The sequence below is a fragment of the Haemaphysalis longicornis genome, unplaced genomic scaffold (assembly GCF_048455015.1).
Source record: "Haemaphysalis longicornis isolate Haplotype H1 unplaced genomic scaffold, Haemaphysalis longicornis Haplotype H1 scaffold_8, whole genome shotgun sequence".
Classification (NCBI taxonomy): Eukaryota; Metazoa; Arthropoda; class Arachnida; order Ixodida; family Ixodidae; genus Haemaphysalis; species Haemaphysalis longicornis.
The window spans coordinates 185758129-185785380 of record NW_027526445.1 but is presented as its reverse complement, the minus strand read 5'-3'; the positions used below and the strand labels follow the sequence as shown (position 1 = coordinate 185785380).

The window sequence follows — 27252 nt, the reverse complement described above, 5'->3', positions numbered from 1 at the left end:
GGCCGTGCTCTCGCATGCTACGATTCATTGGCAAGGCTGACAAAATTTTGTCGCAGCCTTTGCCTCAAATGTTCGCTAATGCTCGGAACAAACTTTTCGTTTGGAAAACTATGATAGCACGCTCTTGCTGTGTATTCCGCCGGAAAGGAAGAGGGTAAACGTTTACGGAACCGTAGTCGTCCTTTGGTGGGAGGCGTCATTCCAGGAAGCTTTGGTACTTTGCTGCCCAGTGAGCCAAAATACCAGAAGCGCGACCGCAAAAAGAAAAAGAAAATCAGCCACCAAACACTGAGCACAGGTAAGGCTTTCCGTTTACTTGCTACCTTTCAGCTTACTGATATCCGCCAAACGACAACAAATGCCACGGTGTCCAGAAGTATGTCAGCGCGAGCGTTCGACCATCGCGATGGTTCGACTGAGGTGCTGTAGAACAAAAATATCTGCCCAGTACAGTTTTGTACTTCTATATATGTAGCAGCATCAAACTCTGTGATCTATGCCCTGGCTACAATAAACGTTTAGTTCGCTCTCCCTACTGTACCCTAGTTGAACCCCAGTGAACGATGCTCGCTGACGGAACACATGCTTTTGCGTGGGCGCGGCCATATTTCGCTCTTTGTTGTCATAGCAACGGAGCAACGATCGGAGTTAGTCATAGGTATGATAAATTATTAAAAGCTATGTGGGTATAGTAATACTTGAAGATTCTGAACATTATTTCATTTAAAATTGTCTCCGGAGCGAGGCTAGTGTATGCCCTCCTCCACCTCCTCCTCCACTCTTTCCCGGCGAGTTCGAACATGGCGGGCCGCAAGTCAGTCTCGTGTGGAATTGACCTGCATTTTGTGAAAGACCTCTCTCAAGCACTTATTTCTGCTGGACAAGATGGGTTTGTGCATCACAATTTTTGTCAAAGTCATTGAAAGTTTGTGTTGAAATGCCTGTTTTGTCTTGCCAGTTTTGTTCGCTTAATTTTTGTAGTTCGCGTCTGAAGTCGCGTGCATTGTTGGTAAATCGTTCTAGCTCGCGTTCTAATTCGCATTCACTGTTGTGGCGGATCTACATTCGCGACGCGATGTCGTAGGAATAAATGTAGTGCAAGTAATTCATAAATAACGTTATCATGCGCTCTGCTTATCTAGGTTCATACGCTGCGCGCTTGACATGTGCGTGCTTTGGAACGCACATCAACGTTAGTCATTCATTTGGAATTTGTAACATTTTAGCTTTAGAATTATTTCTGTCGTATCTTGTTGCAGTTTTGTTGAGTGCTAGGCCCCTGACAATGCTGCGTATACCTGTTGAATCTTGCAGACTATCTTGAACGACTTGCCACGTTGAGGGAATAGTTTGTTGGTTAAATAATAATTTCATCGATCAGTACGAAATAACTCTTTCAGCAATGTTAACTAAAAAAAAAACACAGGTCTTCATTGCAGTCAAACGTCAAATTTTAGTTTGCAAAGGTTGGTTCAGGGTATATTGGTTGTCATAAACATGTTAACATGAGTGAAATGCCACGAAGACGATTCCGATTCCGTGCCTTGGTTTCTTTGTTAATGTGTGTGCATACATTTGATAGTAGCATTCCACCACAAATAGATTGTTTAGATTAACTTTGGGGTATTGCTCTTTTTTTTTTTCAATATGCTTGAAATTTTATACCCACTATAATAACAACGATTTCGTTCACGGATGCAGGCGGCTAGGTTTGCTTAACCAAGGCACTAAACACGGTTCTGGCAGGATAGCTGTTCATTCTGATATTGTAATTCTCAAAGCACAAACGATTGTCCAGTGCGGCAGCAATTTTTCAGCCATTTCTAGAACCATACCTGAAGACATAACTCAGTGCAAACCTTTCAAGTTGGGCCAATCAAAGCACATTTGAAAAGGGCTCTGTGGCACTGTTCAAACTGTCACAGTGACTCCACCATCGACTCATTATCGGACCGTCACCCAAGCGCCTTCATTTCATTGGCAGGCACGAGGGCAAGTGACTAAGCTTCATTGAGCTTCGGTTCCCACAAGATGGAGAGGAAACAACAGGGCCAACTGTTTCTAAACAAGATGTTTATGCTTTCTTTTGTGCTGTCACTTTTCCTTGCTATGTCATTTTCCACCTCCTTGACCGTTGCTGTGCTCCAAGAACAGGTTGCCATCAGGTTGCATAGGTCACAGTTTAAAAAAAGGTTTACTGGCAGCACAAGAACGATCGTAAACAGGTGGAAACGTGTACCTGCATAAGCTGAACTTATCAATACCGCTGGTTGTTTGTGCAGCAGAAGGGCTTGGCTTGTGTCACTAGAGACGACACTGTAATGTCATGTCAAATGGATGCGGGGTCACGTGTGTTGGCAGGAATTTCATAGTTGCGGGCTAAAAATGGGATTGTTTGTATTGCGAAAGGTGCACTCACTTTTTTTCAGGATGCTTGCCAAAATGTCTTTCATGTCCCCCCATAAATACGTATATGCACACATGCATGCTGTAACCGCGCTGGTAAGTTTACTGTTTTGCTAGATGAGGTTGAAAACGGGGATCCATTTGCATTGTTTGAATTCTTGTACCACCCGTTCCATTCGTAGGTTCAAGTTTGTGGCGGTCCATGTCAGCCACCCTCGAGCGAGGCGAGGGGTCCTCGATTCCAATGACAAGACCGAAATATCGTCGTTGCGACCTGACCTGGTGCTCCCCTCTCAGGGTGGGTTGCTCGGTTTACAAGTTATAGGTCAGCACAGGGTAGTTTGGTCAACAGCTGGCATTCGAGTTGGATTGCTCGAATTCAAATTGGGGGGGGGGGGGGCTAACATGCCAAAGCTACCCTTAGGCTATGAGGCTCTGTAGTGAAGGCCTCCGGATTAATTTTGACCACCTGGGTAACTGTAATGTGTGCTGAAATCTCGACACACAGGTGCTTTGGCTTTTCGCGTCAATCTTTTGAAAAGCAGCCAGCGCGGCTGGTATGAACCCGTGTCTCTGGGCTCAGCAGCACAACGCTTTAGCCACTGATCCACCGTTGCAAGTAATGCTGAATTGCTCGCAGTAAAGTCTGTGATGATTGTCTTCAAGATGAAGAGGGTGCCTTGCCAAATTGCATTATAACATTGCATTATAATCACTTTATTATTATTATTGTTTTATCACTTTATTATTATTATCACTTATTATTGAATTATAATCACTTTATGAGTTTAAATTTTATCTTGTATAGTTGATCTTATTTGATTTTATTGATTGATGTGCATCTTTCGTGAGAAAAGTGCATTCTGGAGGGCCCTTACTTTTGTACTGTTTGCTCCTTGCCAACTTGGCGGCTACGACTGTGATAGCATGTTGTCACGCCCGCAGGGTGGAATGCCGCAGATTGCTGTCACATTTAACCCTTGTGAACCATGCATATAGAGACAGAGGGTCGCAGTTGACCGCAAACTAGGTCGGAATCGCAATTTTGACGACTGGGGTAGCGTCGTACCGCAGCGGAAACCCGAATTACATTACTACAGAGGGCCGTGACGTACCTCTGCCTTTTTTCCTCTAGATCTTGCAAGTAGGGTGGGATGGTAGGCTTTCGCTGAATGATGAAATATCAGATTACAAGGCCACATTGTCCATCATTATTCTGGTTGAAAATTTAACTGCTTCACACATCTGTACACGTTAGCACCTGATAGACTGATCTACACAACTGAAGGGCAGAGTGCTACGGCCATGTTCATTTTAGCTCCAAGTTTCACTGAATGGCCGCTAACTAGGGGATGGATATAGTAAAACTGTTTCTTGGCTGATTTAGCTAAAGGCAGGAGCATGGGGTGTGAAAGTGATGTTAGAAAAACATATGTAGGTAGATGTGGACATAAACTCCTTCGTGACCGTGAAAAAATGGCTGATTTTGAATGCGTCCAGAAAACTTTTTTTTCTCTTGAGCTACTGGACACATTTAGCATTGCTATGCCTGAAATTGTAGCTTATAGGTTTCTCTTTCAAACACAAACCAGCAGTTTTGTGAAAGGTGTAGTTATTGAGAGTTTATTGGCCAACAAAACGAAAAAAAAAAAAAATCTGCAAAGAAAGTATACTTAAAACACAGGGGTTTTACTGAGCCTAAAAATTATTTTGGGAATACTAAGATACGCGAAAGGTTTCTACATTCCTAAGCTATGATTCAATATATACATCAACGCTGTACACCAAGTTCTAGATTTTCGCGGGCCCACCAACCTAATGGCCCTGACGGCTGTGCCACTCCGCGAAGCCACTCGAGAGTCAGTCAGTCTCTTTAAAATACGCATCCAAGCGTGCTTGTTTCTGGCCTCACTCAAAATCCTTATCACTGCAGTGGCAAAAAGCAAGAAAAAAAAATGAGCGCTCTTGAGAAGCAGCGTGCATCGCTCTGCAGCGCTAATTTTACGCGAGCGCCAGGCTATCTTGAAGGTGATAACGCGATACGGCGCGGTGCATTTGGCAGAATATCCCCCCCCGCGCATTGTCCAGACCTTACACGGGAAAGTAATACCGCAGTCGTCGGATATTAGGCACGTTTTGCTTATAAATACAGCGCGAAGTCAAAAACGAACCTTCCCTGGCAGCACCTGCAGAAGTCTGAGGCTGTTGAACGGGACAGTCTTCATCAGAACTAAAATGTGAAGAATTCACATAGTTGCTGGAGTCATCACTGCCTCTGGGGTAAAAAAAAATTAGCAGTAGCAGTGGTCAAAGTCCCTGGAACCGCTGTCCACCTTTCCAGAGCGCGCAGTGAAACAGGACGCCATTTTCGCCCAACTTGCAGGTACCTTGGGTTCAAATTCCGCTCCCGACACTGTCTACCCGCGTGAAATGTAAACAAACGTCAATGAAACTGAAAAAGGGGCTTTCAATGAACATGCCAGATGGCTTCGGTTTTACTTTTTGTGGGAAGTTTGAAAATCATCATTCACCCGCGAACGGTGGCCTATGGCGTGGTCACGAAAGAGCTGACCAGCTGATGTTGGCCAGAAGGAAAAATATTATAAATGCAATGTTGAGTGGGAGGGTAGCAAAAAAAGGTAGAACTAAAATTAGTTACCTGAAAACAGTGTTCTGATGGTACCACTGATTTAAATTTACCCCAGAAAGGTCCTCTTTATCGGGATAATGAACATGCTATCAGAGGAGTAATGGCAGTGACGTATATTAATTCACCCACTTGGTACGTATGTGTAAAGGATACAGTGTGGAGAGAGGACTAAGCAAAAGAATATAAATGAGAATTGTTGGGGACAAGTCGCGAGAAGGGTCTTTCTCTTGTGCAAAAGCAGTAGTAACTTTAATCAGCCAGTTATAACAATTGCACTTCTAGTGTTGTCGGCAGTCTGTGTGCCGCTGTTTTCACTTTTTTTTTGTGCGTAGGGAAACAGCGATGTTTTTATTGGTGTTTTTATTGTTACTGGTGTTTTTATTGGTACTTGCATCCGATTTCATCTAGTAGAAATTAAATGTTACCCAGCATGGTAGCTTAGTGCTGTTACTGAGCATCTCGGATTTCCAACCGGGCGGGTCAGTTTACTGACAAAGATAGTATGGATCAAAGTGTCAGTGTATACAAGATATTGCCGTACATTGACTATTTCCAGGTAGCCGGTAAATTGATCCGCAGCCCTCCACTATGGCTTCACTTATAATAAGCCCAGGTGTACCAGCAGCACATAAAACCGGAATTGAGATTACAAAGTTTTAGCAATTCAATAAAAATTTGGCAGAGCGTGTGCCAAATTGTGTGAATTTTATGACACAAAACCCACACTTTTTTTGCGTAAATTCTGCAAATGTCTGTGTTGCCAGTTTCGATATTATGTTTCCCTGCAAAGCCGGGGTCGCGTTCTTCACGAGACGCAACAAATATTGGCGCTGATGTGTTGGTGGCCAATTCCCTCTGTTGAAGAGCACCTCTACTTCAACTGCAGATTGGGGCAGCCTGGTGACGCTCAAGATATCGGAATGGATTGACGTGGACTCGCCGGCCGAGAATTTCCGAAAAATGTCTGAGAAGGTACGCTCGATTTCTTTTGTACATTATAGCCATTACTGGGGTGTAGTTGGCTCTCTTGGAGCACACTTCAGTAGCGAGGGTTTCATTTCGAGGGTTGTTGTCACCATGTATCCCTCATTAGAGGAAAAGGAATTTCCAAAAATTTTAAGCCTGTGGCCTAACATGTCAAAGATTGGTTGGTTGGTTGATTGATTGATTGATTGATTGATTGATTGATTGTAGGGTTTAACGCGCTGACGCAACCCAGGTGATGAGGCGCGCCGTAGTGGAGGGCTCCGGATTAATTTTGACCACCTGGAGATTTTTAATGTGTGCCGAAATCGCGAACACACGGGCGTTTTTGCTTTTCGCCTCCATCAGAAAAGTGGCTGCCGCGGCCGCGGATCGAACCCACGACCTCGTGCTCAGCAGTGCAACGCCTTAACCACTGAGTCACCGCGGCGGGTAAACATGTAAAAGAAACTCCTAGCCTGTAAGGTGCATTGTAATGGAAGGTCGCTGAATTAGTTTTCACTGCAAAAGTTTTTCGAAGAACACATTTTAAGCGATCATTGATGATGCAGGCATACTCTGGGTCCCATGGAAACTTTGTAGCGATGCTTTCAGAAATCTTTGCACGTTCCACATTGGTTTTGCTTCTTTTTTTTCCACATTATCTTGCTATAGTTTTTTTTTCTAGTCCCTGTAAATGAGAACTAAGCATTGATCTCGGAGACTTGGCTGTACTCTTTCTCGCGTTAGATGCTCGTTACAAGAGGCCTCTCTTAATTTGTCCTTTTGGACAGCTCCAAACAGCCTCATAGTAGCTTCGTACTTTATTTTTCCATAGAATTCCCATGGCAGGGGCAGCCTTGGCCTGCCCGGGAACTGCTCAAAGCTGCTCTGGGCAGGCAAATAAAAGATACAAAGGGACAGGCAGCTGATTTTTGCCAAGTGCATTTTCTTTATCCTATCTCAAATGATTGATTGATTGTGGGGTTTAACGCGCCGACGCAACGCAGGCGATGAGGCGCGCCGTAGTGGAGGGCTCCGGATTAATTTTGACCACCTGGGGATCTTTATCGTGCGCCGAAATCTGGTACACACAGGCGTTTTTGCTTTTCGCCTCCATCAGAAAAGCGGCCGCCGCGGCCGGGAATCGAACCCGCGACCTTGTGCTCAGCAGCGCAACGCCTTAGCCACTGAGCCACCGCGGCGGGTCTATCTCAAATGAAAGAACAGCACCTAAAACACCTCAACCCGAAGTGGTTTGGCTGATGGCTCCCTAGAACTTTTCAAATCACAATTTTTGGATCTACCAGCCGTGCATATAACTGTTAAGAATGCTGGCAACTGTGACAGTGAGCCATGTGGCAACATAGTTTTAACTGTACGTTAGATTAAAAGGAGAGGTTTAAAGGCTTGTTCCCGGCTAAATCAATAATAATGTGCAATCTTGCCAGTTCTTTCATGTGGTTTTTGAATTGCGTCTTGAAATTGACGAAGGTGTTTGGGCACGGAGACACTACGTGTCGCCACCTTTCGGACTTGAGAAATTTTAGGGCCAAATTGAAGTTATTTTTTCCTGTTTACTTGGAAATTTTTTGCGGTTACCCCACTGTATAACACGTTGGCTTTCACACAAGCTAGGTGACGTGCGCTCCACAAAAATCGGTTGTCTGTCCCTTTAATGCTGGCCTTGCCAAGGTGGCAGTGCTTGTGAAAATGGAATGAGAGAGAAGTGGGGAATTCGGTGTACACAACATATTTCCCGTCGTGCTCCGCATGGGAGCGGGTATTTCTAGGCCCGTGTGAATAGTAGTGCTTTAGTTTGAAGCGAATAGTTCTCGGGGCTGAATTCTTTCAAAGCAAATTAGAATAGTTGTCAAATGTCCGAAGAACAGAACTGAACAGTTTAAAGTTGTTCTATGCAAAAATTTTTTATTTCTGAGGTTACAGCATACAAAGGCATCACATATCACATCACATCACATACCACATCACATCACATCACATTGTGATAACATATCTTAACCCGTAAAAAATTTTTTTTAATACAGACAAGTTGTAGAAGAAGGTGCTCCCTTCTACACAGATAACACCCTACAACACACACGTGCATAAAACATCACAGAAAATTGTTTGGTAACATATTTTGTAGTTTCATGCCGGGTTGGCACCCGTGAACACATTGGCCACATCACTTGACTGATTGAAGCAACTGATGCACACTGAAGTTGAAGCGCAGAGGGCGATCAAGACCTGCTCACCGCGTGCATGCCACACGAGTTGCCGTTTCATTGTTTGAAACAGTGAAACGGGAGCCTTGACTACCTTGACGAATGTGCGCGCGTAAGGTGGCTGCGACTACGCTCCGAAGGTGAATCAGCTTGTCTTGGCTCCGCATGTAGTCAGTATGTAAGCCTGATGCCAGTGACACTGTGGCTTGCCTAACGAAATCGAAACTCCGCATAGTAGGTGAACGAACGCAGTTTTGATATTCATTCGCCCCAAATACTTCAAAATGTTGGGAATTTTAAATTCGGGGCGAAGTGAATTCAAATACTGTAATACTCGTTTGAATATTCGAAGTGGTCGAACGTTCGCACAAGCCTAGACGTTTCAAGAGGCCGTGTGTTTGTCCCCTTTTTGCAGGTGTTCCTGCAGGAGCTGTCGTACGCGGCCCACCTTGGGGTGCCGGCCGTCCTGCTGAAGGTGGAGAGCCGCCGCTGCGTCAACATGGCCCGCATGCTGGCCGACTACCTCGTCAACGCCAGCAGCTACCAGGTGGGGGAGGGGGGAAGGGGAGGGGGGGCGTCACCTCCCAATGGAGGAACCGCAGACTCCAGTGGCTGCTGGTGCAGAGCAAGAAGAACTGCGCATGTAGGGCATTGAAACATTTGAGGGGCTCTTTTAAGGGGGGACGTGGCTTTCAAGATCAACTTTTTTATTTCTGAGTGGATTTTGATGAAAATTGGCACAGCAACTGGAAATGCTTCTGTGATAACACCATAAAAATTTCAAGATAATATTTTGATAACTTTTTTATTTATTAAATTTTCTTTCTGTTCCGCTTGTACCGAGCTTGAGCGACTTATAAAACACGATAGAAAACTTGTTCGAAGTGCTTTGCATTCCCAAATGAATGGGCGAGGTCGTGACAGTTTTAGAATTTTTTTTTTTTACAAAACAATATTTTTTAGTTTTCATTTTTTTAGAGGTTAATGTGCAACAGGCATGTCGACTGTGAACAACTATTTGAATAAAAAAGTCACAAAAAACAAATTTGGAAAACCAAAAGTGTCACGACCTGAACTGTTCATCAAGGAATGTAATGCAAGAAACGGAATCAAAATAGACCCAGTGGTCACGACGAAATCCCTGGAACAAGCGACATAGGTAGCAAAAAAAACTGTTTTGAGAAAACGGCTTCCGAAGTTGCAACATAGGTTTCACTTATCAAAAGTCGCCACGGTTGCAGCCTTTCATGTCCTTTTGAACATGGGGCTTCTGGAAGGCCTTGCCTTGAAATTGGAGTGCCTTTTACAGCCTTTCTCTTTCCAGAAAACATCATTTTCAGCTCCTCTGTGAAAAGTACATACCCCCTTTGCAAACCAAATGGAGGGGAAGATGGGTTTCAATGGGCTTTCAATGCAAAGTAGGTTAGCTAGTTGGCTGTATCGCACTGGACAACCTCCTTTTGCAGTGTTGTCACCATGGCAACAAGTTAAGCATTTTTTTACTTAAATTTGAACATTTTTGGCTTTTTTTATGTTTTATCTTGCCTGGCACAGCAACTTAGTACTCATACGTGCAGGTGTTCATTGCCAAAAGTTTGCATACCACAAGGATGAAAATGAGCTACTTTGGAGCTTGGTAGAGTATTCTGCATAACTCCCAACTTCAATGCAAGAGCATATCTTTTTTACTACTTTTGACATTTAAGGCATCTAATATTTCTCGCAGCACAGCCAGTATGCCCTAAGCAATGGTATCAAGAATTTCCCTAAAAAAATCACTGTTAAATGCTGCCACAGTAACGTACATTTTTAACGCAGAGAGCATATTTTTATTCCTATATTAGTAACTCAAACCTGTTTGCATGAAAATTACAAGTGCACGGGAAACGTAGCGCAAAAAAAGGCGATATGGCTCGCGCGCATCGCAGCGCACGCTTACCGCGACATATCGAACTTTGATTATACCTGATATGGCTGGTCAGGTCGCTTTTAAGATTAAATCTAACGTCGCAGGCATTAATTACAACTACTGGCGTTTAATCGTAACCGGTTGCCCAGTCATGTGATGCTCCAATGCGCGTCGGCTATGCCGTGCGCGCCGCAGCGTTTGACGCGTCGACCGTTTCTTTCTCAAGGCTAGCGAGCCCACAGTCAAAACACAGCAATAACTAAGCGTGTAAACATTGCAAATCCGACTAAAAGTTCACTTCACGAACCGCTATCGCAAGCGCGCACACCGCGTCACCCTTCGGGGTCTGGCGACGGTAGAGTCACGCGTACCACGAAGTGTTCGATGACCTCCGCCTTTCGAGCCACACAACTTCCCGTAATCTGGCTCGTTATCTCTGGCATTCCCATCGCGATAACATGCGTGTTGAATACCACAGATTGAACAGAAACTCGGCCGAGCGAAGCGGCGAAAATGAACTCAATCCGCTCGTTTTGCAGCTCAGGCAGCCGCCATCTTGCGTTGCGCCCGCGACATCCAATCAGGAGGGTCGTTGTTCTGCGCCCCGACCGGAGGACCAATAGCGCTTCAGCATCTATTTCTAGCTTCGTTTGTGCATCGTTTCTTTTCTGCCGTTTGTGCGTTTGTGAATGAACGAAGATACAAGAGACGAGCGGAACCGGAAAGACAATCGCTCGGCCGATCTAACCATATCAAAATGGCCGCGCCTGGTGGCACCGTTGCGGAGATAGAGCGCTCCGAAAATTGTTGCGCAGATAGTTTGTCACCACGCCTGACAAAAGTATTTTTTTATGCCACTTTGCGACGCTTTTCAGCGTAAAAACTTTGCAAACGCACAGAATAGGAAACATAGAAGCCGAATATGTGGGTTTCAAAAAAACGATGTTTTGGTCATTTTTCCGAAGTTGAAAGCCGCGTCCCCCCTTAGGGACATTTTTCCCTGAACACACCCTCATCACTTTTATCCCTTTGCGACACGCATTAGGATGTCGTCATCAGAGAAATTTGTAACGCTTTCGATAACCAAAACTTCACTTAAAAACCATAAACAACTCCATCTCATGAGTAAAGCCCATTCTACATGTTGCGATTTTCCCTGCGAATTTACAGATGCGGCGCCGCTCGTGCGACGAAACGAGCTTTTTTTGTTGCTGCGGCAAAGTGCCAAATGTTTGGAACGGTCGAGCATCCTCCGCGAACGCCGCTCGTGCGGCGTAGAGGGGTCGGACCTGCGGCCCATGGGAACACAGCTAGGTGAACGTCACGGCATCACCATCTGCACGCTCAGCAACCAGATGGCGTTGCTTGTATACGCGCGGCGTAAGCAAGGGTGCACCAAAACAAATGCGCGCGCATTCACAACACGATGTCGCGCGCCGTTTTCATCGAATGCTCCATTGGTACACGCGCAAGTGGCGGACATCACAGCAGGGAACAAGTACAGAAAAGCAAGAAGAACCGGTCGAGGTAAACTGAGGTGCGCTAGGCACGCACAACAAGCGAACCCAGAGTTATTTGCTGTGTTTGTCTTCTCTGGTAGGTGTGCGTATATTGATAAATAATTGGCGACTGTTATATGAAACCGCAGATAAACTCATATTTATTGCAAAACAGTCTGAAGCAACTTTCCCAGAAAGTAAAATAAGACCTTTTCTTGAAAAAAAATCACAAGCTTTGCTCGCTGCAGACTATATTCAGTCTGCAAACAATGTGCCTCTGAAATGCGAAGATCGGGATGTTCGCAGGCCATGTAGACCACATTGCCAGGCATTGCAAACTTCGCAAGGGCAAATGTTCGTTCCACCGAATTCACAGACGAAAAATGCACCGTGTAGAACGGGCTTAAACTAATTAATTTGGTCGTGTCCCAATCGTAAACACGCCATCATGAACGTGACCACCGTTTTCTAACCACTGCTACAATAGAAAATGTATAGACATTGTTGTGTATCTCCTATTAAGGTAACAGTTTCAGTTTTGCTGTAATAAGCGTTTCAACTAGGAAGAAAAGGTAACACCAAGAACACCTGCCTACTTGACGCACTGTAGATCGCTGAGGCGTTTGTCTTGTTCACTTGTTTTGGTAAAGCATTGGTGGATGGTAACGGCGCGGAATTCACGAGATGGCAGCACCGTTCCGTAGAGCGGGAAATGCGAATGCTGGCTGAGTGGTTCCAGTGGGGACGACGACGAATGTAACTCACAAAAATGCTCTTAAAGGTCGCACGCCGTGTCGCAAAGGGTTAATCAAAAAAAGTGTTCGCAAAGCTTAATTTATTTTTAATCCTTAAATCTCTGGACGCAGTGAAGTAGATTTGTAGTATAGAAGTCTGCAAGGTACAGCAAGACGCACTTCTTATGTAGTGGTAAACTTTTGACATACAAGTTCCGTACTGTTATTAAGTTTCCTTAGTCTACATGCATCCATATATTGGCAGTAGTCGTGACGTCTTGATTACGCTGTCTGGTTGCAACCGTGTGAAGTTTGCATAGACACCCTAAGCTGTTAATCTGGTGTAAGAAGGAAGAAAGATGCCCCACTGAATATGTTCCAGTGTCTGTGGGGATGTTGTTTCTTCCTAGGTGTGATTGATGCTTGCCTAGCTTGCCTTTTCCGGAGGCTGCAGTTGTAATTTTTTTTGTGCTCCTGCAATATAGCTGCAAACCATGGTGGTGGTTGCGATTCTTGTGCGTTTTTGTGCCCACGCTTGGCCACACCCAGATCTGTGTTTGAAGCGAAATGCGCTCTTCTTTCCATTTTCTTTTGTACTGTGTGCGGGCAGTCTTAATGTTCCTTTGTGGTCACTTTTCTAGGCTGTTTCTAAATGTTCTCAATGTGTAGTGGAGCCTCGTTATAATGAAGCAGTGTCGGGACAGTAATTTAGTTCGTTATGCAGTCTAACCTCGTTTTAGCAAACACTGATATAGCGAATTATCAGATATAACAAACTAAATATGAAGTTTTGTTGGTCACGCTTCATTTCAATGACACCCATTCTTTTTATTACGAAACCGAAACCTCGAGAGCCGCGCGATATTGGCTGTAACGAAGAGATATTTGGTTCCCGCGAGGCTCAAAGCTTGACAGCTAGCATAATGAAAGCAAAATGTTAAAAAAAAGGGAGACAAAACAATCATTTTTTTTTAGAAGCTTAAGGCCCTTTATTGCGTGGACACTGTGAAAAACTTCATTCCGCTCAGACTGTGAAAAGCCACCAGGCGAAGGGCACGTCCTCCTTCAAGTAAAGAAGGCCGGCCTGTTTAGTCGAACAAACCTTGTTCTTTTGTAATTTCACGTTCTCACGTTCCGGTCTGTGTTGTTTGAAATGACACAAGGAGACAGATAAGGACCACCTCGTTTATAGTGGGTTCAAGGCCTAGGACAATGCGTTTTTTATCTAGGATTGTTGCGCGAGCCAGGTTGCCGATTTATTAGGGCTGATTTTCGCCTCCGTTTATAACAAATATCGGATATAGCGAACTAATTTACTGCCCCGATACTACTTCGTTCAACAAGGTTTGACTGTATCCGAAATTCGTTGTAACAGTAGTGCTCAAAATCGGTTCCAACCAATCAGTAATCTGGCTTGTGCAAAAAATCCTTGATACAAAAACAGATGATTTTAATCTTCAAACCTACTGCAAACAAGGTAACCCTGATCTTCCTCCTCCTGGCATTGCAAGCTCAATGAACCAGAACATGAAACGGGAAATTCGAACAGAACAAAGTTCATTTGACACAGCAGGCCTGCATTCCTATTTTTTAGAGGAAGGATGTGATCTTTGTCTGGTGGCTGCTCACAGCACTGAGCAGGATGGAGTTTTCCACGGTGGCCTTGAGCAAAGGAGCATTTTCTACTTCTGTAGTTTCGGACGCCGGTAGTTTTTCCGAGTTGCTTCTCAGCCTACTGGCCACATATTTCTTCGTTTGTATTGGATAGCACGCGCGAATCTCACAGTTTCACTTTCGTTAAGTGTGACCAATGAAAGTTGGTATTTAGTTCACTACGTGAGTGTTCGTTATAATGAGGTTGAACTTTGTTGATGTTACCAGAACTATTAGCACTGTGGATAAGAAATGCATGAAAAGCAAACGCCATGGCATTTCATTTGCCGATGCCCGACTGTGCATGTCACTTCGTTGACTGCTTCTTCGCCGCTTGTCCTGTCTTCTTGTTTATTGCAGAGGAAAACTTCGCCCCAGTGAACGTTAGCTTTGCTTTGTTCTACACTGCATGACAATACAGTCCTACCCACTTGTAACAATACCGGTTATAACAAATTTATATATTGGATATAACAGTGAACAGTCGTGGCACCACCAACTTTGCTATATGTTGCATGGTAAAACAAACCGCTTATAGAAATGGTCATTTTCCTTATTGTTGGTTATAACAATTGAGCCTGACGGTGCGAGCCTACGTAAAGTGCAGTATTTGGAGATCTGAGAGATCATGGGTGCATTGTGTGTGACCGAGCATGACTTCTTAAGCGTGAAATAAGTTGCGGCATTTTCTTCTATCTTTCCAACACTCGGAAAAAGTTGGTGCCTTTTATGCAGCCATATGCTATCCCTGAAGGAGGAGACCTCCTGACGGCCCCTCTGATCTCCTGCTGTCAGCCGGCCCAGGCAGTGAGAGAGGCAGGGGCAGCCCTGCAATGCTGTCCAGATTAGAGTAAAGCTACAGGGGGGCAAAGGCCACTGTTGATCACCGATGTTAAAAAAGGCAGGAAACAATGCCACTTCAGTAACATGCAATCTGCCAACCAGAAAGAAAGGAATGGTCAAAGATTTGATGCGGAGACTTCCTCCTGATGTGAAAGACTGTGGTCTTTTCTAGGGGCACCCGCTTGGCTAAGTCTGGGTGCTCGGCCGTGCAGTTCCATTTCCGTTTTGTAAATACTGGGTGAAAACCTGTAATGCTTGCAGACGCAACTTTTTCTGCTCAACACTGTTATAACAAATACTGGTTGTAACAGTGGCTTTTCGGTGGCACTTCAATGTTGTTAGTATACCCAAGTGGGTTCGACTGCATGTTCCGAACGGGCGCGTTCTGAACCGGCTGTGGCTGCCTCGCAGCTGATGTTCCAGCCGTGGATCCTGGTGCCCATGGACTCGGGCAGCGCACAGACCCGCAGTTACCTGTGCCAGCCTTCCTCTGCGGAACAGGGACAAGGGGATCGTTCGGAAGACACCATCGACGAGAAGGACAACGACCCCACCGGCGTCGACGACCCTTGGGAATGGTATATGCCCCACCGTTCTGGAGTTTCGGGCGTGCGGCGTGCTGCGAGCATGTTAAAGGTTGGCCAATATGCCCCCTGTTGACGCATGGGACTTGTGCATCCCGTTTAAGGGGGCACATGGGTCTTTGATGTCCAAGAGCTGTATTTTTACAGTTATGATGATGGAAATTGAAAAACGTATGTAGTTCTTCATTCTGATTGTAAATATGAAATTTGTTTTTGTGTAAAACGACTACATTCAAATTTATTCGAACTTTTGTATTTGATTTTTGGACAGCCTTTGTAAAATAACTGCTGGAGGGATGCAGCTGAACAAGGTACCCGTGAACTGTGCACAAATCGAGTGCAGTAAGACTGACATCATCATTCTACCAGGCTTGTACCAGAAGTTATGACCATTTGAAGTTTGGGCCTGGAAGGCAAAACCAGTTTTTCTAGTTCCCACATTCCAGGCCCAAACTTCAAATGGTCGTAACTTCTGGTACAAGCCTGGTACAATTGTAAAATTTTAAAATTGTACAATTGTTTGTAGCTTTTAAATCACGTAATGTTTGTAATAATAACGGTAATACTATTTACGAAATCGGCGAGATTACGTGATTTAAAAATTAAAGTCATCTTCACCACTAGTAATAAATTATACTGCGTATTTCAATAAAGGAAAAGGGGCTTTTGTTCCAACATTAACACGCAAAAACGTGGTGCTAGCGTCGCTTATTAGTTTGGACAGGAAGGTCGCCTGCATCGTTGCTGACTTTTATGCCGTCTCCTCAAAGCAGTCTTCATTGACTGCTTCGTTCGAATTGAAATGGGGCTTAAAGGAGCACTGACACGAAAATTTATGTTACACTTTTATTGCTTTTATCGATGCTTAATGGTCTGGCCAACCTGAAACAGCACTTCAAATACTTCAGCGTGCGATAGTTAATTACATTGAACGGCCTGAAAATCGTTTGTTTCAAATTCCCGCGCTTTCATCCCGAACGGCGCATATGACAGACTCCCTGCCTGACCTCACCGCTTTGTGCGGACGTCACCGGCGCCCGCTTGAGAGGGTGTTGCGCCCGCTCGCTGCTCGTGGGGCCGCGCGCATGAAGTGACGTCACGAGTTTTTGATGGGCGCTGCCGCGTCACTTCTATTTCCTCTCCTGGAGTGATGTCACGCTGATGTCCATTTGCTGAGTGCCGCTCCGCGCGCTGCTCCGTTGGCGCAATAAATGAGATCCAATTGAACTATGTTCTTCGCGTCGCAGGCCGCTCATATTTCAGCCAGGGTATTCTGTTGAGTGAAGGAAGCGAACTGTGCAATAATATTAACGCCGAAAATTGGTGTCAGTGCTCCTTTAACAAGGCGGGCTGCCCGCGAAGGTGGCAACGAAGCTGGCTAAAGGGGAGATGATCTCAGCTTCCGACAATCCGACTGCATTCTCGCGATCCAGGTGGAACGTGTTCCGGGGCGTGTGCGGAGCGGACAAGCGCATCGGCCTGGTGCTCCGGCTGACGGCGGACCTCCCGTCGGAGCGTCGGCTGCTGCGCTGGCTCGGGGAGCCCGTGCGCTGCGTGGTGGTCAGCACCACCCTGTTCCTGACCAACAAGAAGGGCTTCCCCGTGCTGTCCAGGCCGCACCAGGAGGTGCTGCTGCGCTTCTTCAAGGTACCGACCGCCGCTCGGTGGAAAAACACCCTCGGGGCTGCTTCCCTGCTGTGTAGGCGAAAGCATTGCAGGGCCTCCTCGATTGTGAGTCCCGAATCATCTGCGGACTACCTGAGATGTGATCCGGCGCTCGATTTTCCTATGTTTTCCTGTGAGACTTCCGGTCCGAACGCAGTCCTCGGACTCCCCGCGGACTGTCCAGGACTCGTACATCAAGGGTTCGCAGTGCGTTACTTGGCGATGCTTATTGTAGGCTTCCTTACTGCTGCATCGTTTTTGCGTCCCTTTCTTCGTTTTCATTGGTTCATCTGCTGGGACGTGTTGTTACTCTGACAGGCAGAATGGCGACGCGTCACGCCACGGCTCTCTCAGAATCAGAGTTCTCTGTGACTGGCATGCGACGTGTTTAGCTTGCACGGTGGTAACTCACTGGACTCCTGCTGTGGATTCCCGGGTTTGGTTCCTGTGCGAACTAAGGTGTTCTTTAAGAACAGAGCTGTTTAGGCCGAGCTTTTTCCGTTCGTCGCACCAAAAAAGCCCCAAGCCTCAAGAAAAAAATGTGTTCAGGGAGGTCCCAGGAACCGAACCCAGGACCTGTATGCCGTGAAACCAGCAGCGTAACCACAACCACCCCAAAGGCTTGACGGGTTCAGGGTTGGCAGCAGTGGGGCAAAATAACATGCGCAGACAATTTGGAAGAAAAAAAAAAGCTTACCGTGGTCGTAATCAAACCTGGTTACCTCATGCTATCAAACCGATGTCTCTCCAAATGAGCTGTCATCACATTCCAGGCACACAGCATTTTTTGGGGGGTTCGTAGCGCGGGCGTTAGGCTTTGGACTTGGCCGTGGGTTCTGGCGCGTGCTAACGCGGTGCACTTTGGGAGAGATGTGAAAGCCTGCGGATGAAACGATCCGGGCCTGCCAGTCATGGAGAACTTTCAGCGGCAAGTTCGGAAGTCTATGGGGGGTTCAACAGCCGGGTATTCGACGAAGGGAGACGGGCCGCCAGCTAGGCCGTTTCTCCAGCTGCGCCATTTTTTATTTACAGTAACAGTGGTGGTCATCGTCTGTAGTGGATGGGGCACTTGAGGCTCTCATTTCAAAGGGGGCGGGCAACCCTTGAGCAGAGTTTCACAAGGGGCGACTGGTGAGACGTTTGAACTTGCTGGCGCCCTACTTAGCTGATTATTCTCGCCACTTCTGTGTTATTTCTGGCGACTTCAATGCTTTCGATAGCGGGTAAATTTTGTGTACAAGTATTCAAAAGGGATTTTTAGCAGATATTTGGACAGCTGGTTTGTGAAAGGGCTCCAGAAAAGAAGAAAAAGGACGTATTTGGGCACTGTTTCAGACGATTCTATTGCTGGAGCTGGGAAGGCCAGTTTAGCCCTTTGAGGGGCGAATTTTTTCATCGAATGCGACCCCCCCAGGGTCGATTTTTTTTATTGCTGATTTAAATTCTTCTGACGAGTCTATTTCGAGAAAAAATTGTCGTAATTTCTTTATGGTGACCATAAAGTGACAAAAAAATCGTTTGTGTTGTTACGTACATGTGTTTAATTCATGAGTAACACAAGAAAAATTCTAAATAAAAATGAGAGAGTAACAAGCCGGCACCTTTTGGGTGAATCGAAATCAAATAGACATCAGTTTCGCGGGTGCAAAAAGCGGGAAGCGCCCCATACAAGCGAAGACGTACATGTACGTTATTGACCATTTTGAAGGTGTTTGCAGAGGACGTACGTCCATGAAATCTGAAAGGGTTAGATACCAGATTTGTCCGTGGACAGATTTATAGTGCAGTCAAATCCCGCTTCAACGAAATTGACGAGATGAACAAAAAATTTAATTGAAGCGGAAATTTGTTGAGGCAAAGTGTGCCCCAACACACCACAGAAGGGCAAGAAAAACCGCCCCATGTATTATCCACATCATTGACCCCATCATGCTATCTTTAGGGAAAGGAGTGATGCGCAGTCATGTCGTGTTTATTCAGATAACCAAAGTACCGGTGGTTATCCGTTTTTTCCCCTGACGTAGAGGGCATGATACGAGGGGGGAAGCAGTCAGAAAACATATCGCTGTACAACAAAGCACATCTACCTAGCAGGTAACTGCTGCCCTGTCAGAAGCCCCCCTCTCCCTTGTGCCAGGAGCAGCGCCCGTTATCTTATCCTTTGTCTGGGCACGGTGGCATCTGGCCTTAAAAGGCAAGCCATGCGCGCTTGCATTTATAGCAAATGTACGCTTGCCATTAAAGGAGCCATGAAGAGAAAATACAACTTCGTTTAATTTGAAAGAACTAGGATTCAGTATCTCACTCAGCTCCATTACAGCCACAAAAGATGTTTTTTTAACGAAAAAAAAAGCAAGAAGTATTTAAAAACTTTCAAATTTTGCGCCACAGTGACGTGTTATGAGCAAGAATGACGTTATACGGGCCAACGATAAAACATAATTTTCAGTGCGTTAACTGCACGTTAGCATTCAAGTGATGCAGTCAAATGGAACTAGAGGCCCCATTACAGACATCCAGTCATGTGTCGTCGCGACAGGTCAGTTAGGCGGCCGCCAATCGCACACACAAGGTTCCGTGACGTCATAGAAAAGTTGCGGGAAATCGGCTAGGGGATCGCGACTGCCTCACACGTTTTCTTTAATATCTCCGTTATTTGTTCGAAGATTGCGATGATATTGGTGTCATTGTTATCGGGGCTCCGCAGTCTTTCTAATAAACACAACTTGTATTTTGTCTTCATGGCTCCTTTAAGATAGGATGATGCGGGTTCAAGACTGAACATGAATTGGTAGAAGGAAAATTGTAACTACAGCTGCTCACTACGGATGCGTGACACTGCAGCACAAGCAAGGCACATCCGCGCGATTTCAAATGGATACCGATTGGCTTTTGCTGCGGCTGGGCAAACCGGGCCTGTGCCTCTTGTAAAAATGGCCAGCCACATCGTTCTCACCAGCAAACAATGGCGTTTTTCATTCGTGTGTGGCGGTGTGGGTGCCCTGAATGTATAAAAAGCTACAGATGGATGGCATTATGCTCATTTTATCGTAAAATCACTGTCCAAACCCAGCCCCATTGAGCGAAAATGTCGTTGAAGTGGGGAGAAGACAGACAAATAGTTCGTCGTGGGCAATACTTTATTGCATTGACTTCTATGGGTTGCTGGAAGGCAGTTGGAAATATTTCGTTGGAGCAGAGTTCGTTGTAGTGGAGTTGGACTCTATATGCATAGTATTGATTGTGCTGCATTTTTCTTTTGCATCTCGCTGTGCAGCTGAACTGCCAGGTGATGGTGGAAGGCAACTGCCACCATGAGCACAGGCGGCTCTACTACCAGTACCTTGACCACCTGTACACGGTGAGTGCTGCTGCATGAAATGTTTCTCGCGGCAGGAACAGCGGGTCGCTTGCGGGAAAACGATATAAAGTTAAGCTCTCTGCTTTGCGCTCCGACATCCTTGGCTTTCCGCGTCACCTCTCATGCTCTAGAGCGGATGTTCTGTGCACGCTGGGGTAAGGTTTTCAGACAATTTTTTGGCACTGCTGTGCGCTGCAGCGTTAAGGGGGGACAGTGGTTCTAGAACAGCTTCCTTTTAATTTTCAAGTAAACCCTGTGAAACTTGCACTCTTGCTGCTGCTTCTTTCCCACTGATTTCAGAAATGCCGTTATTTTTTCAGCTGGTCAATTAGTTCCCAAGATAATTGGAGATAATTAGCTATTTTCGGAGGAACAGTAGACGAAGCAGTGTTGGTCATAAAACTGCAATCTTTATATTTGCCAATACTACGAACCCTGGTGAGTGCAATAAGAGAATCGTTTATTTTTTTGCTGCACCGCTTGGAACTAACTTCACAGCTCATTAAAATTCGCTGGCACCAGTGGCAAGGAACCATTTTGAGTGCCCATTTAAAACACTGAAGTTTAATGAGCTGTAAAATTAGTTCCAAGCGATGCATAAAAAAGATTGTTCTCTTATTGCACTCACCAGGGTTCATAGTATTGGAAAATATAAAGATTACAGTTTTATGACCAACACTGTTTCGTCTATTGTTCCTCCAAAAATGGCTAATTATCTCCAGTTATCTTGGGAACTAATTGACCAGCTGAAAAAATGATGGCACATTTGAAATCAGTGGGGAAAGAAACAGCAAGACTGGCAAGTTTCACATGGTTTACTTAAAAATTAAGAGGAAGCTGTTTTAGAACAATTGACCGATTGACCGAACAAAGCATTCTTTCTGTGCTATCCTTATTGGTTAGGCACACATTGCAGTGACATAAAATGCAGATGATTCCATGCGCTTTCCAACGACACCAGTTTTAATAATGTTTTCATAAATACTAATGATTGCAAAAAAATTACCAAATTTGAAATTTTTGTCCAGGCGTCGAAGAAAATAAAAAAGTAAGTTGTGTATAATAAACCACCAGTAGTAGAAAAAATTTAGAATATACATTTTGTAGGTAAACATTTAAAAAAAATGTCCTGGAAAAAAAATTGAGTTGTGCAATACAATTTGTCAGATATAAAAGAAAATGTTAGCCCATGTGGTGCCGGCCTTGTGGTGAAGGCCAACCACTATTTCAAATTTTGCTATTTTGGATGGTTCTCTAGAAGAAATCTGGTAGTATCACCTCTCAATGCTGTCGGATTACAAAGCTGACATCATTATTTGGTACTTGACTTGCCAGGAGCCTTTCGACAAAAAAATATTATGGTACTGCAGCCTAACCACGATCTGCATCCTTTTTTGTCGAGTGCAGAAGCCACGTCCCCTTCCTCAAAAACACACTCACCTCAGCTCCAAAAAACGCCGTCAAGAATCTCGGTGTCGCCGGAGCGGGAAAATTTAAACTGATTCTAGAAGTGCAGTGCCTAGACTAACCACTGGCCGCATTAGGTGTACAAGAAACGACTCAAACATGTTGAAATAGGGAATATAAACCATCGATCACCGGTGTTCGATTTGAATAGGTGTGGTAACGAAAGAGTTAAGCAATGTCAAAAGCGTGTATTGTAGTAATTTGTGGTCCATAGTGAGCAAACGACAGCGTCATGGCACGTTGCATTCAGCACTGCAACGTGCACTGCCCCCACTTCGGCACTGCCCCCACTTTTTTGAAAAAGGGACGTAGCACTGCATCTGCTTTCTGCATATACCATTTGAAGCACTTGATGAATTGGGCAAGTAGCCTTTCTTCCTGCTGCCATGAGGCTGGTGTCTCGGCATACGTGCCAAAAATAAGGCGCAACATTTTACAAAAGTTTGTGGCACATTTCCAGCTTTATGTTAGCTTTGCGGTTGTTGCTGTCCAGTTTAAAAGCTGACGTCTTAGACCTGCACGGTTAATGTTGCACCTCATGTTTCCTGTCCTGTTCTGCTTACATTTGGTGTCTTCTGCAGACTATGCCGCACGACGACCCGCTGGGGAGTTTCGTCAGGGGCTTCGAAGACTACCTCCAAACTCCACTGCAGGTGAGTTCATGCTTGCTGATTCCCATTTCAGGTAGACGCCTCACTGCTGTTTTTGAAAGGCTGTGGTCTTTAAGGGGCGACACTGCTCTTAAAACAGCCTCCTTGAATTGTTAAGTAAACTCTGCGAAATTTGTCAGTCTTGTTGCTTTTTTCCACTGATTTCAAATATGGCATTATGTTTTGAGTCAGTCAAGTAGTTACCAAGACACATTTAGAGATAATTAGCCATTTTTGGAGGAACAATAGACAAAACTGTTATTCAGAAAACTGCAATCTTTGTGTTTTCCAATACACTGAACCCTGGTGAGTGTAGTAAGAGAATCGGTGTTTTGATGTATCGCTTGGAAATGATTTCACAGCTCATTAAACTTGGCTGGCACCAGTGGCAAGGAACCATTTCAGATGCCCATTTCAAACACCAAAGTTTAATGAGCTGTAAAATTAGTTCCAGGTGGTGCATCAAAAAACGGATTCTCTTACCGCGTTCACCAGGGTTCGTGGTGTTGGAAAATATAAAGATTACAGTTTTATGGCGATTGCTGTTTTGTCTACTACTCCTCCAGAAATGGCTAATTATCTCTCAGTTATCTCGGTAACTAATTGACTTGCTCAAAAAATAATGCCATATCTGAAGTCAGTGGGGAAAAAGCAGCAAGACTGACAAGTTTCACAGAGTTTACTTAACAAATAAAAGAAATTGTTGTAAGAGCCATGTCCCCCCTTAAAGCGTATGTGCTCCTGCTGTTAGAGCACTGGATTTCAGTGACAGCACTGTGCCTCTTGTAAAAGAAGTTATTTGGAACGCTGATTGACTATGGTTCGTACATTACTGCATTCAGTTGTACGCCAGATAGAAGGGTTCATGCGCGCAACTAGTGGGAAGGAAATTTTTGGCTAGCTGCTTGGTTCGGGTCTTTCTCTTCATTCCTGCGCTCTGGTTTCTTTCCAAAGGGAGTTCGCATCATCACCCCTAGATGGCACGTAAGTGTTTGAGAAACTCTTTTTTTTTTTTTCTTCACGGGTGACGTCAACTCCGTGCTGCCTGCATGCTGTGGGGGTCAGTTTTGTGTCTGCTGTGTTGTTGTCATTGTCTTTTGTTGGAAACGAAAGCCCAGAAGCCAAGAAGTCTGGAGGGGATTCCAGGATGGGAAAGATAGCTCTCCTACAAGTCTTAAGGGGGGATGCTGGTCTTAAAACAGCTTCTTTTAATTTTCAAGTAAACTTTGTGAAACTTGTGAGACTTGCTGCCTTTTTCCTCACTGATTTCAAATATGCCATTATTTTTTTCAGCTGGTCGATTATTTCCCAAAATAATTGGAGATAATTAGCCATTTTTGGTCAAACAACAGACAAAACATTGTTGGTCATAAAACTGTAATCCTTGTGTTTTCCAGTTCTACAAACCCTCGTGAAGGCAATAGTCGAAGCAGTTTTTTGATGCATCGCTTGGAACTAATTTTACAGCTCATTAAACTTCGGTGTTTGAAATGGGCACTCAAAATGGTTCCTTGCCACTGGTGCCACCAATATTAATGAGCTATAAAATTAGTTCCAATTGGTGCATCAAAAAACTGCTTTGGTTATTGCATTCGCCAGGGTTCATAGTACAGTGTAGACTGCTTATAACGTATGTCGCGGGAGCGGCAAAAACCCGCACTATAAGCGGTACCGCACTATAACCAAAACATGCGCGAAATCAGCCCCATCGCAACCTACCTCTCAAATCATCTTTTATGTATCATCACTCAAACGCATGGCACTTAAAAGCAAAGGCCTGGCCTTTATATTTTTTTTTTCTCCTCACATCAACCGCCGCAGGGTCTTACACATTGCAAGCACGGCCTTACAAACAGCGAGCACGGCTTTAACTTCCGGTGTGTTTGTGTTTTGGAGGACCATGGCTGCGTTTTTAGCATCTATGAACAGATGCCGCGGAACGTGATAAGAACACAGCAGTGGGATTTTTTTTTTATCCCACCTTGTGTTCACGATGCCGAAGGCGGCTGCTTCTCAGCGCAGCATGGTGGAAATCTTTGTCTTCGCGTGGATCGCTTGTTCAGAAAGGGAAAGAGCGGTGGCTTATCTGCACCACGTTCTAATGCGTGAATCGCATGGAGCGATTTCTTCTCATAAAAACAAGCAGTGCACGCCGCAGGCGTGGTGATGCTGGCCCAGTTACAACTGGCGTGGTGTGCGGTGGGGTAAGACGTGGCAACATGGCGTCGGCCCTGGCCGTGAAGTGGTGCAGGCAGCTCTAGCGACCGCTTCTAACTGCTCGCTGATATGCCGCACGAGGCGCAAGCGAGGATGCTCATGCAAGAAAAGAGCTGATAATATGAGCGAAAAGAGGCATATAAACTGCCATCCACGTTGCTTGTGAAAGCGCCCATCAAAAACCACCGCGGTGGTGGGCCTAAGCATCTCTGGCGCGGCCAGCCGGCTGGTCTCAGCGTTTCGGATCTCCCGCCATTAGGTGCGCATCTCTCCATTGGTGCAAATCGCGAGGCTCCTCCCACCGCGAGTGCAAAATCATCGGCACGGGCGTGAAAAACAAAAAAAAAACGCACGCGAAAATCGACATGCATGAATCGTGTGCGAAAATGGGCCATTGCTGCGCGTGGACGGGGACGGGGGTCGCTGTCTTCCGAGGTGCGTCAAGCAAGGTCAGTTGTGGTTATCACGTACGCGTGAACTAAAGGGTGCCTATTCTTTTCTTGTGTATCCAAGTTAGAGGAGAGCAAGGGGTGCGCGCTGCGTCAGATGGCCGATTTCATCCTTTATTTTTTCTTTTGCTACCCTAAATTAATGCCCCAGCTGTGCCGGTCGATCAGCAGTCCCGCCAGAAAACCGCACTATAAAAGGTATTGTGCTTCGGCCAACCGCATTCTAAGCTGTATGCTTATGCATTGAGTTCTATGGGAGGTGAACCAGTGGTCACAAAAACCCGCGTTTTAACCAGTCCCGCACTATAAGCAGTTACGTTATAAGTGGTCTACACTGTATTGGAAAATACAAAGATTGCAGTTTTATGACCAACACTGTTCTGTCTATTGTTCCTCCAAAAATGGCTAATTATCTCTAATTATCTTGGGAACTAATTGACCAACTGAAAAAGTAATGGCATATTCGAAATCAGTAGGAAAAAAGCAGCAAGGCTGACAAGTTTCACAAAGTTTACTTGAAAATTTAAAAAAAGCTGTTCGAAGACCAGTGTCCTACCTTTGAGTCTAAAAGGATGTCTTTTTTTTCCCATCTCAAGCCTCATGTTTCTGGTAATGGGAAGTCACGTTTATGCCACGGACAAAGCTCAGCTACTGACACACCTTGCTGCACAGAACATGCTGTTAAAGTGAATGCATCAGAACCGCAAAGTTTATTACGTAAGTCGTTAGCCGTGACCTAAACTAAGGAAATGTTGAAACGGAGTTCTTTTGCCATGTGTGGAGTCCTATCAGATGCAGTGTTGTCCTCTGCCTCCGATCGTCGATAGCATTGCTCTTGCTATTTAAAAATCAGGCACTGCCTTTCTATGATGCAAAGAAGAGAGAGAGAGAGAAACAACATCTTTATTGCCTGCGAGATGTTACCTACTGTCGCCGGCCTCCTGGTGGGGGGAAGGCAGCGTGTTCGGCCGCTGGCGTTCAAGGGCCGCCAGCGCAAGCTGAACGGCCTCCCGCTGTAGGTTGCAGTTTGTGCTGGCCACCGAGAAGAAATTATTGCTTCTGATGCTGCTCTGTTGTGATGAGGTTAGACTCACAAAATGACAAGTTTTGACTGGCAGTCGTCAGCCATGAGCGGGAGAATAGCAAAATTGTGTCTGGTAGTGTGAGCCAGTTGACTGTGTAGCTGAGTTTCTCCATGCACTTGTATGAACAGTTCTCATTTTCCTTTTCTTCTTCTTCGTCTTCTCCTCCTCTAGCCGCTGGGTGACAACCTGGAGTCGGTGACGTACGAAACCTTTGAGAAGGACCCCGTCAAGTACACAGAGTACCAGCAGGTGAGGGCGTGGCGTTCCTGATGCAGTGTTTAACACTGTCAATACTCTACAAGTAGGGGCTCTTGTTGCACATTGAAAACACGCTGCCTGCGGTGTGAGAGCTCAAGCCCGTTCTACGTGGCGCGAATTTACCGGTGAATTTGCAGCTGTGGCTCTGCTCGTGAAGCAAAATGGCCTACCGTAAAAGCCCGCATATAGTGCAAGTTTTCTTCTAAATTTTACCATGTAAAATTTCTGCCCTGTGTTATATACCCACCAAAGTTTTCAGCCGAAAATTTGCAGTTTTGGGTTTCTTTGAAAGTGCCATTGTCAAGACTCGTCGTGGAGGATGATGCGCCATCTTGCGGTGGTTTCAGCGGTCTGCTGCTTCTTTCAAGTGGTGCCATCTGGACTACACCAAGAATCGGCACGCTCATTGAAAGTCTATCTATCATGATGTTGGGACTGCAAAAGCGCTACTCAGCTGCCTTTGAGGGGGTGTATTGGTCTTAGAGGTTTTTTTTTTTTTATTTACTAATCAATATTAATGAAACTGCGCAGTATTATGCAGTTCTTTGTGCTGATTTCAAATCTGCAATTAGATTTCTGAAATTTGATCTTTTTTTTTATATAATTAATGATTGATTGCCATTATTTTGGG

At 45.2% G+C, this 27252-nt stretch overlaps 1 protein-coding gene across 2 annotated transcripts in view; it reads left to right on the top strand.

Annotated features, from left to right (window-relative positions):
• Positions 1-739: 739 nt before the first annotated feature.
• The window catches only part of LOC144149463 (protein arginine N-methyltransferase 5-like), a 42087-nt gene continuing 15574 nt past the window's right edge, over positions 740-27252 (top strand). The window contains exons 1-10 of one of the 2 annotated variants that reach the window (XM_077681039.1): positions 740-889; positions 2589-2704; positions 5943-6028; positions 8663-8794; positions 15297-15463; positions 16903-17116; positions 20412-20495; positions 22544-22615; positions 23567-23596; positions 26535-26612. In XM_077681039.1, coding sequence (XP_077537165.1) covers positions 801-889; positions 2589-2704; positions 5943-6028; positions 8663-8794; positions 15297-15463; positions 16903-17116; positions 20412-20495; positions 22544-22615; positions 23567-23596; positions 26535-26612 — 1068 coding nt within the window. In that variant the 5' untranslated portion in view covers positions 740-800. The remainder of the gene's footprint in view (positions 890-2588; positions 2705-5942; positions 6029-8662; positions 8795-15296; positions 15464-16902; positions 17117-20411; positions 20496-22543; positions 22616-23566; positions 23597-26534; positions 26613-27252) is intronic. The other variant, XM_077681040.1, reaches the window with a different exon arrangement.